At 46.2% G+C, this 18,105-nt stretch overlaps 1 protein-coding gene across 1 annotated transcript in view; it reads right to left on the reverse strand.

Annotated features, from left to right (window-relative positions):
* Window positions 1-17,788, reverse strand: part of LOC142578783 (synaptogenesis protein syg-2-like) — a 198,476-nt gene extending 180,688 nt beyond the window's left edge. Inside the window, exon 1 of the mRNA XM_075688353.1 lies at window positions 17,155-17,788. Within this exon, the coding sequence (XP_075544468.1) occupies window positions 17,155-17,239 (85 nt within the window). The 5' untranslated portion in view covers window positions 17,240-17,788. The remainder of the gene's footprint in view (window positions 1-17,154) is intronic.
* Window positions 17,789-18,105: the final 317 nt, after the last annotated feature.

Here is an 18,105-nt window from a genome sequence, read left to right on the forward strand (position 1 = left end):
ACAGCAGGGAAGTGGCTACGTTAGGCGGCTCGATTGATAACTGTAGAAGCGTCATTCAAAACACACGGAATTATTCTCCACATCCGGCGGCGTTTTCTCGACTTCCTTTCTAAATAACAAGATGTTGATTAATAAACATTTTTACAAACAGTTTTCGCTTTTCCTCCCCGTTTGGCTGTTGCCTTGGCTTTCTCCCTTAGTAGATCGCTTAATTTGTCATCTCCTTGCGACTCTTGTTTCCAGTTGCCAATTTCGCATGAAAAGTGCTGTACAATTAGGGAAAAACCAGACGAGGTAACGGGTGACACTCCTATTGCTTATGGGTTGAACGGTTATTGCAAGTCTGAAGTTGGACGCTGTTTCGCAATATTTTATTTTCCACCTTATCTAACGCATATCGCGGATATCTGGTTCCGAGGATCTGCCAACGTCGCTGCGAGCCGTCACTCGAGGAAATAATGAAGCAAAAGGAAAAGTTAAACGCAATTACCATTTTCTCCGGCCACAACTCGTTCCACGAGCATACAGACCAGACTATGAATCGAATCCCTTTCCTGGCCCCTGGATCAGTCTAAACAAAGAAGGTTGAACTAACGAAGCAACAGCCTTACGCGTGATCGTTGAATAGATGGTGAAATAGAAATTGTGTTGGGCATTATAAATAAAACATTATAATTAAAACAATAAACTACGCCCTGCCTGCTGCAATAGATGGTGACAACTCAATTCATCTTGAGTTAATCATGCGGGCACCGAATCGGTGAGAAAACTGGCGTCCACACCCCAGGAGATGCCGATAACTACCGCCATCCAGAAGGAGTGAAAAAATTGACAACCATTCCACTCTGTGAAGATGGAATGGCAGCGAAAGCTGACAGTCAAAGCTCTCAAATGAAAAGCAAAGTGTTTCATCTCCACTGCGGGTCGGCCTGAAGATAGTGCAATATAGGGCCGACCCTCGGCGGAGGTGAAGCAGGCACTAAGCACCCCGCGTACATGGGCCAATCCCGAAAGTAGTGCAACGCCGGGTCGACCCGCGGCAAAGGTAAAGCAGGCGTTAAGCACTCCACATACGTGGGCCGATCCTGAAGATATTGCATTACCGGGCCCACCCGCAGCGGAGGTGAAGCAGGCGTGAAGCGCTCCCCATACGTGGGCCCATCCCGAAGATTCCGAAGAGCGCGTTATAGGTTCCCGAGTCTACAGGGATATGTGCCATTGATCTTGGACCCTTTTCGCACTATCACCAGGATCGGCCCACATGATGATTTTTTCTGTTAACGGACGCCGAAAAAAAACTTCGGAAGTTCGTCATACACTGCTTTCGCTGTAAACGATTTGTCGTCTGTCTGATAGGTAACTGTTTACGAGGGCTAGTGCTGGTTCAACCATTCCTACAGCGGTTAGTTTAGTTGCTATAATTTTATGACTGATAGAGTCAACGGCTTTAAGGTGAATGAACAAGTTACCGGCATATAAGCCTGAGTCGATAGCCAATTTAATATGCAGGCTATATTCAGAAGGTCATAAAATCAGTTTGGGCTAACACTTTGAAAGAACTGGAAACCAAAGAAGACAGTCGGAGCACCCGGGAAGATAGTCATAAAAAGAATAAAACAGCTGTCCTTCGCACCTACGTAGTACATCGCACGAATGAAAACATGTAGACGATATGTATAAGGCTGAGGTTCTTATTTCAGCAAAAAACGAACTCCAGATAATTTGTTCGCGTATTCGCAGGATGCCATCGAAACGTAACATTAAACAGATCAAAAAATTTGTAGATTGTGCGATGGGCATCGCATATATGATCCCGCTTAGGTGCGGCAATGTTTACGCAGGCTAGTCTGGGCGCTGCATCAACGTGCGACTAAGAGAACATCTGGCGGCATACAATTCACCCGGAGCGATACATCTAGCCGCCCACTGCAGGGAATGTGGTTGTTATCCTGTATTTAGAAGTACTCAGATTACCTTCAAGAGTAACAGCCAGCTAACCCGTGATATGGCAGTGGCCTACCAACTAAAGAAAAGAGGAGATAACTGCATCACCCACCCCTCGTTCTTGCTACATGATAAGGAATTTAACTTTCTGGATAGTTAGATTTTCTTTAATTTAACGTTGCCTTCGAAAGCTTTAACCCATGATCCTTGACATGCATGCTCAACCCTCCTACTCCCGTTTCTCGCGCCTATGTATTTGTTGCCTTTCAACTAATTTTCCCAGTTGTGAGTGAGCGCCTCGTCCTGTCTTCTCTATTTGTTGCTGTCTTTGTGCGCTTCTACAGTTTCGAGATGCAAGAAATATAACTTCGACCTTCATATGCTATTCTATTATACGGACTCTTTCAACCAAGTTAAAGAAAATATAGTTTTTGAAGAATACTTCATTTAAACGAGTGTAGTTTAAAACTGTCTGCTTAGTTTAACTTAAAGCTTACGTCCGTTATGCCGTTCTAAAGGAAACTGTATGGCTACTTCCTAGACGCCAATGTAACAGCGCTGCGGCACACATTGTTCGCAATATTATTTTCCTAAAATTTACCAAACGCAGCGGGTCTCCCGACACTGCGTCACCGAAGTCCTCCAAAGATGCAATCATACCTCCTCCTCCTCCTCCTCCACTTACGTCACACCGCTGTCTGTCCTGTCTAAAGGTGCGTGAGTCACGCTACTCTGGGGCATCCCAACTCGAGGGAGGAGAGCGCGCATAAACCCCACTTCAGATACCCGCTGTTTCCCTGCCAAAGAGATTCCGCATCCGAAATGATGGCATCAGAGCACTTTTCTTTTTGTTTGTGTAATATCACCTCAGCCGCGCGTGTTCTTGAGTTGCCTCAGACAGCGTCCACCCAGCTCCCTTACGTTGTTCTCCCACACAAACTTCAGTTGCCACGAGAGATGAGTCACGGTGCCCTCAGGCTTACTTACAACCGCTGGGAAGCGGAGCTCCCGGCGGTTGCGAAGGCTGTCATGGACAAGCCCCCCTGTCGCCACGTTGCTTGCCAAGTCGAGGGGACACGTTTGTTGTATTTTATTATCTCAATTTCTGCCCCGACCACGCGTACAGCACCGAGTTAAGTACAAAACTACTGCGATAAATATGAAGCGTGCCACTGTCGTACCTTCTTGTCATCTTTTTCCTGTTTCTTTATTGTTAGAGAGAATTTGTCGCAAGGCAAACTGGAAATAAAAGAAAGTCAAATAAAAGCTTACGACTGCGCACCCTGGAGAAACTGCAACAAAGCCTCTGCAAGCTTATTGCCCGTTACCCAACGGTTGCAGTTGTCAGGTGTACAGATCTGGCTTCTGTCGAGCCTTTCGTAACATCTCGCTCGCGTTCCGGGGCGTCATCGTCGTCGTCGTCGTCGTTGTTGTCGTTGTTGTTGTTGTTGTTGTTGTTGTTGTTGTTGTTGTTGTTGTTGTTGTTGTTGTTGTTGTTGTTGTTGTTGTTGTTGTTGTTGTTGTTGTTGTTGTTGTTGTTGTTGTTGTTGTTGTTGTTGTTGTTTACCTGCGACAGCATGGGCAGGTTGGCTACTGAAGAGCCCGCTATCTGAAGATTGTATCTAAACACACACAGGCCCACCCTGCCGGAGAGGCAAAGGAGAAGGGTGGGTCTAAAAATTAATCTGCAGAAAACTAAAGTAATGTTTAAGAGTCTCGGAAGAGAACAGCAGTTTACGTTAGGTAGCGAGGCACTGGAAGTGGTAAAGGAATACATCTACTTAGGGCAGGTAGTGACCGCGGATTCGGATCATGAGATTGAAATAATCAGAAGAATAAGAATGGGCTGGGGTGCGTTTGCCAGGCATTCTCAGATCATGAATAGCAGGTTGCCATTATCCCTCAAAAGAAAAGTGTATAACCAGCTGTGTCTTACCAGTACTCACGTAAGGGGCAGAAATCTGGAGGCTTACGAAAAGGGTTATACTTAAATTGAGGACGACGTAACTAGCTATGGAAAGAAGAATGATGCGTGTAACGTTAAGGGATAAGAAAAGAGCAGATTGGGTGAGGGAACAAACGCGAGTTAATGACATCTTAGTTGAAATCAAGAAAAAGAAATGGTCATGGGCAGAACATGCAATGAGGAGGGAAGGTAACCGATGGTCATTTAGGGTTACGGACTGGGTTCCAAGAAAACGAAGCGTAGCAGGGGGCGGCAGGAAGTTAGGTGGGCGGATGAGACTAAGTTTGCAGTGACAACATGGCCACAATCAGTACATGACTGGGGTAGTTGGAGAAGTATGTGAGAGGCCTTTGCCCTGCAGTGGACGAAGCCAGGATGATGATGATGATGATGATGATGATGATGATGATGATGATGATGCAGGAAAACACGACACGAAATGACAATATAAATATCAAAAAAGCAGTAGTCAGAAGCTTTAATATGCCCTTAGTCGGAAAGAAACACTGCATGTACTCTACAAAAATAAAAAGAACTTGACATAAAGCTGCATACCCATACAAATAATGTCTGAAACAGAGTTGGTGCCTGACATGGTGACAAGCAAGAGTAGTGTCTGCTCGTGTTGAAATAGTTCAGCACGAAGCGAAGCGCATAAGAAGTCACTAACGCGGAAGAGTTATCAGGACAAGAAATTCGAAGAAATAAAGAATTGGTAATTCTGCGTCGTCAGAAAATAGGACCGACACGTGACGCATCAACCACTGCGAATGCCACCGTTATGCCTGGATCCCGTCCGGCACCACAGGTCAACCAAGCTGTTTGGACAGCAGTTTTAGATCAACTTGCACAACTAACGTTGCTCATTCAGAATTGCCTGCATCATGGCTAATTCTCTGCAGCAGCTGTCACAGGATGGAATTCTACAGTGGAATTGTCGGGGCCTCAACTCCAAGTTAGGAGAAATTAAAACCAAGCTTCTATACAATAAGCTACATGTATGGGCACTGCTTCTTCAAGAGCATAATAAGCTATGCTCCCTATCCAATTTTAATGGGTATCATAACCCATCTATTAGAGATAGACGTGCTACTACAATGGCTTCAGCTCCGGAAAAAGCTGCAGTTTATATATCATCGCGTATTGCTCACACAGTGCTTGACCTGGAGTCATGGTGTAGTGGTAATCAAGAAGTTGTCGGGGTCCTGACACGACCAGTGAAGACTCCTGTCATTCTAGTGTCATTCTACGCCAGACCGCAGCGCACACGTTTGAACTTAGGGTGGATAGCCCATCTCCGGTCTACGTACCCGGGAATTCCTATTCTCGTGGGTGGAGACTTCAATGCCCCACATACAGAATGGGGGTACAAGTACAACTCCCGAAGAGGATGCCAAGTTAAAAACATCATGAGCGATGCCACTTTTACACTACTGAACCATCACGCTGTGGCTACCTGTGCTGTACCCGCAGTATCTAGAACAAACGCTCCAGACCTCACGTGGTGGTTGGGTCCTGGAATGCCGCAGTAGCGGGTGGAACCAGATACATGGGGCAGTGATCATATGCCCATAATGATTGGTTTGCACAGAACGTGCATAAAGAAAATTCGACGACGAGTAACAGTTACGCATTGGGATAAGTTTCGGGAATCATCGATTGATAAAGTACCCTCAGAGCCCTCAGAAATTCTTCCCGCTTTGCAAGAACTGCTACGGAGGAACACCACTGTAACCACAGTTGACGAGGAACAACCTCAACCGGACCTCACCCTTTTGCAACTTTGGGCAAAGCGACGTCAGGCAGAATTGTATGCGTCGAGGAATCCCGATGCACCAGGTAGCCGTGCACGTGCTAACCATATAGCGGCGAAGGCGCGTCAGCACGAAAAGCAACTTTCTCGACGACGATGGTATGAGTGGTGCGAGAATCTTGGATCGGGCATTGGAAATAGAGCACTTTGGCGTACGTTCCGGTCAATGGAACGCGGTCATAAGCAACCTGACCCTGCAGCGAGCGTTAGGTTAGCGATGCAGAGTTCGCCACATCAATTTGCAGAACACGCTGCTAGAGCGTTTTTCCCGAAATACGATCAAGCGTCACCTATAAACTGCCCCGAAATTGATGAGTCCAAATCCGAAATATCCAGCCCTTTCAGCATGGCCGAACTAATAGCGGCGATTGAAACTTCGAAGCAACGAACAACACCTGGTCCCGATGGTATTCCTTATGAGGTTTTCAAGAACATGGAAGGAGCAGCTCTCGACGCACTTCTTCAGGCTATTAATAAAGTATGGGAGACTGGAAACGTTCCACCTGATTGGAAGCATTCAATTGTTGTTGCGATTCCGAAACCAGGAAAGTCTCCAAATAGCCTGCAGTCTTTACGCCCAATTTCACTAACCTCAACTGTCTGCAAACTCGCTGAAAAGATGCTGGCCACACGAGTTTCCTGGTGGCTTGAACGCCACGATAAATATCATCCTGCTCAAATTGGATTCCGTTCTTACTTGGGAACTGAAGACGGACTTTCTATGTTATCAGACGATGTTTTACAGGTTTCTCCACACAGTCACGCTGTACGCACGGTAGTAGCAACAGACATAACGAAAGCTTATGACAATATAGACCATGAAATCACTATATCCAACCTCATCGACCTGGGACTTCCACCGCGGGTGATAAGATTCATCTACTCATTCCTTCAGAATCGCACATTTGCGATTAGAGTAGATGGAAGGCAAGAAGGATACTTCACATCGAACAGAGGAGTCCCACAAGGTTCGGTTCTGGCTCCTCTTCTCTTCAACGTTGCTCTAATACCTCTAGCCTGGCAACTACATCGGATTCCAGATGTGAGGTTCTTAATCTATGCGGATGACGTCACTTTGTGGTCCGTGCATAAAGATATCTCTAGACAAGCTCAACAGCTTCAAGAAGCCCTTGATGTGCTGAACAACTACGCTCGGAAAGCAGGATTGGACATTTCCGCCCAAAAATCAAGCTATGTTGTGGTGGCCAACAAGAAAGGACGCACAAGAATCACGCAGCACCCCTTTACATTTAGACTCGGCGCAGTGACAATCCCTGAGGCTTCTGAGGTCCGCATACTGGGTCTCGATATTCACCAATCCGGCAGTGGTGCACACTGGCTCCGTAAAACCAGACAGAGTTCGTCAAAAACACTTCACCTTATTCGTCGCATTGCAGCAAAAGCAGCTGGAGCTCGTACTGACGTAGCTCGACGGTTGGTGCGTGCAGTCTTGCAGCCACGGATTTTATATCAAGCTCAATTTCAACGGCTGACTTTGGCACAGCTGGCACAGTTGGAGACGATTAATCGTGATGCTATGCGCACAATCACAGCACTGCCCCGCATCACTCCGATACCAACCTTACAGGAACATGCCCAGCTCAACACAATTGCAGAGCTCATTTTGCAACGTGAAAAAGCACGTGAAATAAAAAAGCAACTTATTCCGGCTGTCGCTGCGTTGCATGCTCATTTTCACCGCGGCTCTCGGATTGACAATCAGCCCTATCCAATGCCTCCCTGGGAATTCACCAGCATCACAACTAATAAGCCAACGAGGTTACGACGCCGCGATACAACAGGTATTATTGACGAACACAACATCGTGGATGCATCATGCGTTAACACCTGCCAAGTCTATACGGATGCTGCCATTCTCCCAGACGGCGGAAGGACATCATTCCTGAGTACTACGCATAATTTCATCAGCGGCCACCAGCGCTATTTATCTACAGAAGCCAGCGCTCTAGTAATGGAACTTCAAGCCATCCACGACGCTGTGCAAGATGCGACATCTAAGCTGCCTACCATCAAGCAACTAGATATCTTCACTGATTCTTTAGCGGCTATCCAGGAACTCAAGAAGGTTGATAAGGCGATGGAAATCTGCGAGACAATACACACTATGAATAGTAAGACATCTACTTGCGTCAAGGTACACTGGATTCAAGGCCATTCAGCGAACCCTCACAACATTGCTGCTGACCAGCAGGCACACTGCCCTCCTAATCCTGATCCTCCACCTATTCCCCTCCCACCCCAACCCCGTAACTCGCTGCGAGCCCGTAAAAATGTTCTCCGGCAGGACACACGCGCTCTTATCCCACCGTGTGTCTGCTCCCTCCCCCTTCACCTTACTAGGGCGGAGGAAGTTGTGCTTAGGAGGCTTCGGGCCGGGGTGGCCCTTACACCGGCTGTTGTCTCAAGGTGGAACTGGTCGCATTTACCACTGGGTGCTACGTGTCCATACTGCTCCGTTCCTGTGGTGGAATCAGATGCATACCACCTAATATGGACATGTACGGGTTTACAATCGGAACGCTCGCGTCTCCTACTGGAAGCCGGCCTCCGCTACAGTGTGACAACCAGCTATGACCGCTGGATACATGACAACAGATTCCACAAAACAATGCTCCAATTCATACACAACACAGGCCTCACAGCACACATATAATACACATATACAGTCCAAGAATTATGCCTTAAGGGCAAGCCTTATCGCAATAAAAAAAAAAAGAAATTCGGATGGAAAATGAGAACCATAGCAAAGCACAAAAAATGTGAGTAACACGACAAAATGACCATGACGTTACTGTGAGACAAAAACTGTGTCATTCAAAAAGCAATATTCACAGGGAAGCAATGAAGCCACTGCCTTTCACAGCTTCTCTTTGTTTATAGTGCTATCGGTGCTTGGAGTATCCCGAGCCTATGCAGCTCGACGAACAACTTTGTACCTCTGAATGGGCAAGGCCGAAATAAATTCTCCAACCGTGTGTCGGACAATTTCTTACTAAAAAAAAATGCAGCGTCGAGACTTTATACCGTGAGATTTAATGGGCTATCATATAGAAAGCAATATACGGTGAGATCAAACTCAAACTCAACGTACATCATTTTTTCGTCGACAGGGCGACGCGGATATCGACGACTGCCGCTTGCCGTTTCCAACGTTGTTCAGCCTAGTTTGCTACAGAAGACACATCGCTGTTTGAGCACTACTCCTGCGAAGCATCGCAAACAGGTAGACATGAACTGCACTATTCGGGAAGCGTTTCGACCGTGGCCCTTATGCATACTCAGCAAAAGCCCGCTTCCGCAAGTTTGTAGTAAATATTAGAGTTAAATTTTAATGAATTACAATAAAAGAAATTAAGGCCAGGAGATAGAGCAGTTCGTTGCTGCATGAACAGCGGCAACGTTGTTTCCTTTTCATTGTTTCTTTTTCTTTTCCTGCAGTCGAAAAACCTGGCATTCTAAACTGAAGTGCTTGGTGAAGCGCAGGTCAATACTTCGCTGTTTTATGCAGGAAAAGATTTCCAAAATCAGCTCTTCCTTTTACGTGCAATATGAAACGCGCAGCAGCAAGCGCTCCTGCGAGCTTACTTTCACTGCATTTCCTCATCATCATCCACCCTTTCTCTCTCTTTCTCCCTCTCGAACAAATATTGCTACATTCTAACGCGGTCTTCTAATTAGAACATTCCTGGCGGGCACGGCCTCATTACCATACTTCTTTACGCCGAATTCGTAAACATGCATGCTTTTGACACTCCTCCAGCTGTGCTGCAAGAGGAACGGGTAGATGCGCAGTGGAGAACCGTCTCTCTGCTTAGAGGCACAGATGGACTTGTTAAATTCAGCCATATCGCTGAGGTGACGCTGGGTATTCTCTCAATATCACACTGCAATGCTGAATGCGAGCGGCAATTCAGCATTGCAGGGAAAACTCGCACTGAGTTCCGGGCTACAATGCCTGACAAGACACTTGGGACAGGTTCTACAGGCCAAATTTCATAGGTGCGGAACATGTTATTTATGCCAAACGAGAAATTTGCGGTCTCTTGCGTCTTCGCTAAAAGATTCTGTAAGAATGAAATACCGAACGCGCCTCGTCGCCAATTGCGGGTGAATTTATCTAGCCTGAAGAAAAAGTACATTGTAGGACGCGCTCTCTGTGAAGACTACATATGCTTGGATGTGCGGCTATTTTTGTCTAGTCCATCCATGGGCGTTATTGTAGGTGGAAAAAAATTACTGAAACGAACACACACACACATATATATATATATTATAGGACACAAACTCGTAGAAACAACAGCAAAATTAAGGAAATGATGGACACCAACTTCCCCTCTGAAAAAAATATTGAGGTCACGCACACCGAGAAGAAATAAAGCTCCTGCTGTTTCAACTTTCCATGCATCTTTTTCTTTCTTTTGGGGGGGGGGGGGAGGGGGGGGAGAGCCTGAGAATATCTCAGCTAAGGGCAATTCTTCCTTGTGAGAGCAAAGAACAAAGGTGTTACGACTACGTAAGATGAATCTACGCCCGGCAATATCAATTTATGAGATATCACCATGTCATGTCGTGTTGTAACGCTGGCAGACAAGTTACGAAATGAATACAGCACGTGAGTTTTCCAGCTTCGGTTAGCCGTATGGCAAGAAGACAACATGCTTTCCCGAAATGAAACATTCGGAAGAACAGCCCTTTCTTCGTAGGTTGGACATATGTCCAGGTCCCACGATACGAACCACCTTCAAGTCGATGTCAGCGTACAAAGGAGGAACTCAGATGAAACGTGTCCAAGTGGATAGGCTTTTAATTGTCCTAAGGAAATTTTATTATTTTTATTGAACTTTCCTTCCCTGCCATCAAGTGAAAGCTGGAAATTATGCATTCATTTTTTTTAATTATTCGTAAGACCTCCTGTTAATTGACAGGTTGCTTTCTTTTACAACCTCTTAGATCAATATGTAAGTTGTGAATAATAAACTATTTCGTTAAAGGTTTGAACGCACACGCACCAAAATTTCTAGTCCCCCATTTCCCAGTATTCACTCAATGAAAATGTAGCACGTCTCTTTACTGTCACGTTGTAGTGATGGGAAGGACAAGGCAGTCCCAAAAGAGTGAATCACGAATCTAACTAATTTTTAAGCAAGCACTCTTAAAGAAGTATACACCCCTTGGGTCATATCTTGTCCCACAATGATAATCGTCCCCTGTCTTGTCCGCATTTCCTTTCTTGAACACTGCGAGCACGGTACTTCCAAGTCACGAACGGCTTGCGCGTTATCAGCGTGACACAGCATTCTCGACCAGAAAGTAGCGAGCGCTGAGTTTTTGAGAACGGAAACTCAAGCAAGGCAGATGATTGTTGTGGGAAAAATACACACCCCAAAGGGTGCAAACGTTTTAACGGTATGAGCTTGCAGTGGAAAAGGAGTAACACTCAAAACACAACGATAGCTGCGCGCGAAGTCATCCGTCGTAGAAACCTAATCTGCGGAGTAAGGCAACGGTTCGTAAGAGTTGAGCGTTCGTACATCGCAGCTGGCGCTCGCGTGTGATCGAGAATGTACGCAAGTATTCGCTTCACGTGCGCAGTCTAATTAGATAACACTCTTTCGCTATTGAATCGGTAGCAATACTCTGGAAATTTCAAATGCATGCAGGCGCGTCCTGAGCCAAGCGATATTTCTGTAACCTTAGTTAAGCTAAACATAGCTCAGCAAAAAAAAAATTAAATACTGTCGTACAGTCGCTTTAAATATTGGCTGGAACCATGGTGCGCGTGGTAGAGGGAACCCCCAGGACTGGCAAAGTGGCGCTGACATACCAAAAAAATTGAAGAGCTAAACACTTTCCGATTACAGGTATTTATTAAACCAGTATTTCGTGTGTCGATGTAGCCGTGCAGTCAAGGGGCCGCTTTCATCACGGGCACTGCGTCGGAGCTCATATGTCACGGGACTGCGCATGTGTCAGCATTAAGTGCCGCAAACTCGTGGTATTTTCTTCATTAGGTCTTAACATTAGACAGCCAAAACATATGCCGCAAAGTACTCATTCTAAAATTTCAGTACTTTTCGTTCTAACGCACATGTCCGCGCTGCTCCGAGTGTTACTGAGTACTGAAAGATTTGCCCAATGTTTTCCCCCAGGCAGGGGCTGTTTTTATTCCTGACGACGCCAGGAGACCGAGCCCGATGCCAGCAACGCTCGCAAATCTAATCGGGAGCGCGCACAATGTGCTCGCACACCTTGTTTGAAGTACCGTTGCACTGCAGCTGCTGCTTGTATAATGTAGGAGAGTCCATTGTAAAGACAGAAGTGCATGGTTTGGCATATGCGTTTAACGTGTTCCTCGTGAAATCGATGCGCTTCAAAAAAAAAACCTGTCCAATATAAACTTTCGCACTTGCTTTTTTTCAGTAGCGTGCCGCTCCATCAATCTGCCGGTTGTATTTAACTGCACCAAATAAGGAAATAAACCAATATAAATCTTGGTCACATCACTTTACCATTCCAGTGTTCGGGTTGGTAACCTCTAGATATGGAGTAAGTTGAGCAGATGTGCGCGCAATGAACGAAGTTACGTTAATTACCTTTTCAACAATTAATCTTAGTAGCAAACAGTAACTAACAGTAACTAACAGTAACTAATAGTAACTAATAACGTGGCTATAGCAAATGAGTAGTTTGGAGCCCATCGTCATGATGATCTAGCTGAGTGAAGAAATGTTTTAGTAAACATGCTTCTGTAAGAGCTATGCGAACAAATATTTGCATTTAAACACTATCTGAAAGCGTGACTGAAGCGCAAGAAGATCGTCGGTAACGTCGACCTGACCGCGCCAAGCCTTTCGTGATGTTGTCATCAATGCTACCCGGATCCGTGTGCATGTTCCTTGCGGACAGTCCGCTTTCCATATGTATTCACGTTGTTTTTTCGAAAGCAAGCAGTTAAATACATTAATGTCAATATAGAAGCGTACGTGAGCCGCCGAAAGCTTGCTTGGCCGCAGAAGCGATGCACGACGCAGTGATGGTGCCGACGATCGAGGGCGTCCGTGGCCGCAAGAGCTGCCGCCGATGCAAGCGAGGCAACAAAGGTGAACTGCAGAGCAGCTTTTCACGGGGCCGTGCTAATCGTGGCGATGCCATCGCGACGATATTGAAGCGACAGGAGCTTTTATTTATTTATTTATTTATTTATTTATTTACTTATTTATTTATTTATTTATTTATTCGTCAGAATCGCTTTCACGAAGAGCTAGCTAGTGCTGCGATTGCAGTGTCATTTGTTCTTGTCTTGTGAATTTAAATGTTGCTTCCAATAATGTCTATGTCCGATTTCTCTGCGAAAGTAAGTGTAAGCAAGTAAATGCTCACTCACACGCACACACGCATGCAGGCTGAAACACGAATACAAACGTTCGCACGCGTACAGATACTCACACGCGCCCACGCCCGCACACAAGCGCACGCAGAGCTGGTGTACGCAGGCCCACAAATGTACACACGCATGCACACACACACTAATATGCGCGTACACACGCACGCGCACGCAAATGCATGCATGCACACATATGCGCCCGTGCTCACACACGCACGCACGCTCGAGTAGTGCGCACGAGTACACAGTCTCTCTCCCTCCCTGCTGCGCGTGCAAACCTGCGCGTGCAAACAGACAGAATGACAGCCGCCCTGTCACTACCGTTCCAATGCGAGCTGTAATAAATCGCTTTACGGTTTAAATTTGGCGTTTCTTCAAGTCAATGTGCCCTCTGCTGGGAGGGTGCGAAACGGCTTGCTCCTGTCGCGTGATTTCACCGCACATCGCTGGCCAAAACACTGCTTTAACGCGGCACCAATGTTCTAAGTAGTGCCATAAATGCATATGCTGTTAGAACGGACTACCCTGACGGCGCAGTCAGTTGAAACTTGTTGATGCTCGGTCGACGTTTCGAAATATAATTTTCTAAACATTTTGCCCATTCAATTATGCTTGTCCATTGCCGTGAAGTTTAACAGAATGGCGTGGAGGCAATGTCCAGAATTCCTAGTATGACAGCTTCCTTGCATTGCCGTTTCTTTTTTTTTTTCTATTTTCGTCGGCAGTGCACTAGCCTAGGATAAAACACACTTGTTTTTCTGTTTTGCTCAATCGTTTCAACATGCCTGTAAGCTACCTCGAGAAAAGTGCGTGCTTTAGATGTTCAGCAAGCGTGTCTAAAGCTTGACATCTATGTAACGTTCTTAAAATTTCTTGGTAAATAGATGCTTATCTAGATGGTCGAGTAAGGGCGACACGCACGAAATACGTCTGCGTTGGTAAATGAGACGCTTTACGAAACATCAATGGCCTCGTCATTAAAGGAAGGCTAAAGGAAAATAACGCGTCGAGTTAGCCTGACTAGATTTGATGTGTCGCACTTCCAAGGCAGCAAATATGTTATTTATGTTGTGATCATAATTTTGGGATCACTGGAGACAAAGTGAAACCGGACGGCCTGTAGCGTGGCGGCGACGCTTCCAATTTTCTGAACTAAGGGGCGGGGAGAGGGGCGCCGATAATTGTAGCCGTCGATAATTGCAGCTCAGGCGCAGACCAATCACAAGCCCGTGATTTGCTAACAGTCGTGCAGTAGACCCCAAATGAAATACCCAATATAAATGTAGCCAAGGCAGGTAACCACATACCATGTTTGCTCTATCAACACGTTTCTTCTCAAGTTTCAAAAGTTTCCTCGCGCGTGGCTACTGCAACACCCGTTTGAAAATGGGAAGCGTCAGAATATGTACAATGTAAATTTCGCAACACAGTCACGTACCGTAGGCTTCGCAACACACTCAGAGCCCTCGCTCTCGAAATTCTGACATTCAATGTGCCCACCGCAAACAAGTAAAAGAAAACGTCAACCAAATCGGCACTATAGAAGGTCGCTGAACGTGAACCAAATTTCAAAGTTGGCTGTCGTTACACGGCAAAATTGACGTCAGTGACGAGGCATAAGCCTAACGGTACGGAGAGCAAGCAGCGGTAATTTTATGCGAGCTACGCAAGAGGTGTCTTGCGCAACAAGGTACAATACCAGGATGTACGCAAGATGAACCGTACAAAAATCATGTCGCGACTACAGGAAACAGAAATGTGCTGGCCAGGTTACAACCGTCGATCCACGCCACACAGGTACCACGTTAATGGAAGTTCCAAGGACTCGCACTATCCCGCCGCCATAAAAACGAATTAAACGTCATAAAACGCAGCCAACGCACTCAATGTATTTCTTACACGATGGCGCGATGTCACATTGTAGCATGATGTTGGGATCACTTTGTCCTATAGTGGACTTATTCGGCTGTCGTTGTTGTTGTAGCCTGAGAAACATGGCTTATACTCAAAGAATGGCGCGACAACTACGTACAATAATGAAAGAAACAATAAAAAGAAAACATTAGCGGCCGCAATGACCATATAATGTGATTTGGCGTATTATACGTATAGGAAGCTCTTCATAATTATGACTACGACCACGACGACGACGATTATTATTATTATTATTATTATTATTATTATTATTATTATTATTATTATTATTATTATTATTATTATTATCTGGTGGTGGTGGTAGTGGCAATAACGTAATCGTGATCGCGATATCACACTGCTGCACAGATAGTTGCTGAAACGTGCGTTATATGCGCGCGCCACCCTTTACATTGAAACGCAAACCGCAGCGGCAGACCGTGCAGTGGCTATGGGCGTTGCGCTGCTGAGCTCGATGTCGCGGGTTCGTTCCCGGCCGCGGTGGTTGCCTTTCGATGCGAGCGGAATGCAAAAAAAAGAAAAGCCCGTGCGCCGTGCACAGCTGGGTGCACTTTAAAGAACTCCACATGGTTTTGGCACGTAAAGAAGTCCAGAATTTCGTTTTTTTTTCTTTGAGGAAGCCTCAGCAGAGGTGGCGCTGAATTCACAAAGGTTTTCATTCGTAAATGTTATCTGCCATTTGACTGGCCACCCCCGCTAATAAAATGTCCAGGATCAGTATTGGCTGAAGCTCGTTCTTACGAGCAATTCTAGCGTAAGAGCATTTCGCGAATACGGGTACAGTTCCGCAGAAGAACGGCAAGTCATGCATCGGGGCACAAAAATGTACGACAAGAAAAAGAAAATAGCGTTGTTCGGTGTTTCAAGGCGCTGCGCTACTCTTGACAAAATGCCGAAACACTCGCCAGTTAAATAATTTTGCCATCACAAAGCATCACGATATGATCCTTGTCAGAAGCAACACGTGCAGGTACTAGACTAATCGTTGACAAGCCACACAAACTGCTGCGTAACGAGGTTTGTTCTATATTATTACGTAACAGAAGAAAACGGTGTAAAGACAGTAGCCAAAGGAAAATACAAATTAACTCGAAGGAAAAGAAAACTAGGACACTAGAAATGAGGGAGAGGTGAACATATAAATGCAAATGTAGAAAAAAGAAATCCGTATTTGCTTTGTTTTCATAAAATACGCACTGAAACCTACTATCAAATGTGAGCGCTTTGGACGTACCATAGCGTCAGCGTCTGCGTCATCGACTCCCTCAAAAAAGAAAAAAAAAACATTTTTTTTTCTTTTAGTGTGTGGACATGCGAAGACAGGTCTCTTAAGGGCGAGTTGACTCAAAATCCCAAGTGCGTTCATATTTCCTCTGTTTTGTTTTGTGTTGCTTTCGTGTTTCCTGTTTTACACACCACTCTAGAGCTAACATTTTCTAAAAATTACTTTCAGCCATTCATTTTCTTTCATTTCTTTTTGTTCTACTTATCTGCTACCAGTAAACGCTTCCTCGACATCATCAGCCGTTACCGCCATCAATGTGCGTTACTCCTAGCCTTCACGGTTAAATAAACAAGTCGAACTGTCAACGAATTCGCTCTCGCGATGCCGTATGCCAGTTTGCCCGTTAGCTCGTCTGGTATGGCGACTTCCCCGAAAGCACGACTTCCCCGACAGCAAAGGCGCTGGCGCTGGGTGTGATCCCCGGAACTAAAACAAGTCTTTCAAGTGCAAAAATTCGCTTTCAGATGAACCCACTTGTCAACAGTGCAGCAGGACCCGTTTGAGGTTCTTTTTTGCAGCTTCGTGCAGTAATCGGACGGATGCCGATTTAATAAATAAATAAATAAATACATAAATGTTCTCCAAACGTTAATAAAGGATAAAGTGGGGCGAAAACTAAGAACTCGCCTTCGTCTGCGTCCGTGCAGTTTCCCGCTTCCCATATACAGTTCGCACACGCACACACTCGCCCACCAGCCAATTCTGCCGAAACAACAAAGCACGCGCGCTCAAAAGCGAGTGCGGGACCTTTCTGCGGCGAAACGAACTGTCTCGTCAAACTTCAGCGATCGCTGCCCTCGACTCACCGGCGCCGACAGCTGAAGCGGCGGCCAGCAGAACTGCCGGCAGGCAGGCTATCCGCAGCCGGGGCACCTCGCGGCCTGCGCGCATGACGGCCACGGCGAGGCGTGCTGCCGCAGCACGAGGCAGGGCGATCTCGCAGCGACGCTGAGGAGCAGCGCACAGCGTCCGCGACGGTCGGGGTCTCGGGCCCGACTCGGGCTCTACGTCGCGCGGGCCCCGAGACCGCGGTCGCCGATCGAAGCGACGGAGCGCGCCCTACGCGGCCACCTGGCTATACGCCGCGCGCCGGTGTTTTCTTACCGGGTCAAAGTTTTAAGCTGACATTGGTTTCTCCTGACGTTCGGTGCTTAAATGATACCGTGCGCCCGCGAAGGGAATCGGCTGCGCACTGAGGCTGCAAATTAATAAAAAGAAAAGTGAAGAGTGAAACGAACAGCAATTTATGCGGAACCTCAAGGAAACAAGTAATGGTTAAAAAATCAAGCCATCAATAATAATAAAAAAACTGCGTCGCAGCCGAGCCGACACCGTAATACAACCCTGTTGTTGTCGTTGTCGACAACGACGATGACGCTTCATCTGACTTTCGAAATTGAAATTGTGAGATTTTAAAACCACAGAAAGTTGAGCTAGTTGGATTCATCGCGAAAGAAGGTAAGACGTGCAGACACGGACACAAGAGCAGCAGACAACGCAAACGCCGTGTGTTGACTCACGGCATATCACGTCGTTTGTGTTGTCTGGTTTTTTTCTCTCGTGTCCGTGTCTGCACTCTTTACCTTCTTTCTGAGATTTTGTACGTGCCAAAACCGAGAGGATGGGGGACGGTGATCTGATTATGACGCACGCCGTGGCAGGGAAACTCTGGATTATTTTAAACCACCTCGTGTTTTTTTCCCGTGCACCCAACGGACGGTACACGAGCGTTCTTGCATTTCGCCCTCGTCGAAATG

Source organism: Dermacentor variabilis, chromosome 4 (assembly GCF_050947875.1).
Source record: "Dermacentor variabilis isolate Ectoservices chromosome 4, ASM5094787v1, whole genome shotgun sequence".
NCBI classification, from domain to species: domain Eukaryota; kingdom Metazoa; phylum Arthropoda; class Arachnida; order Ixodida; family Ixodidae; genus Dermacentor; species Dermacentor variabilis.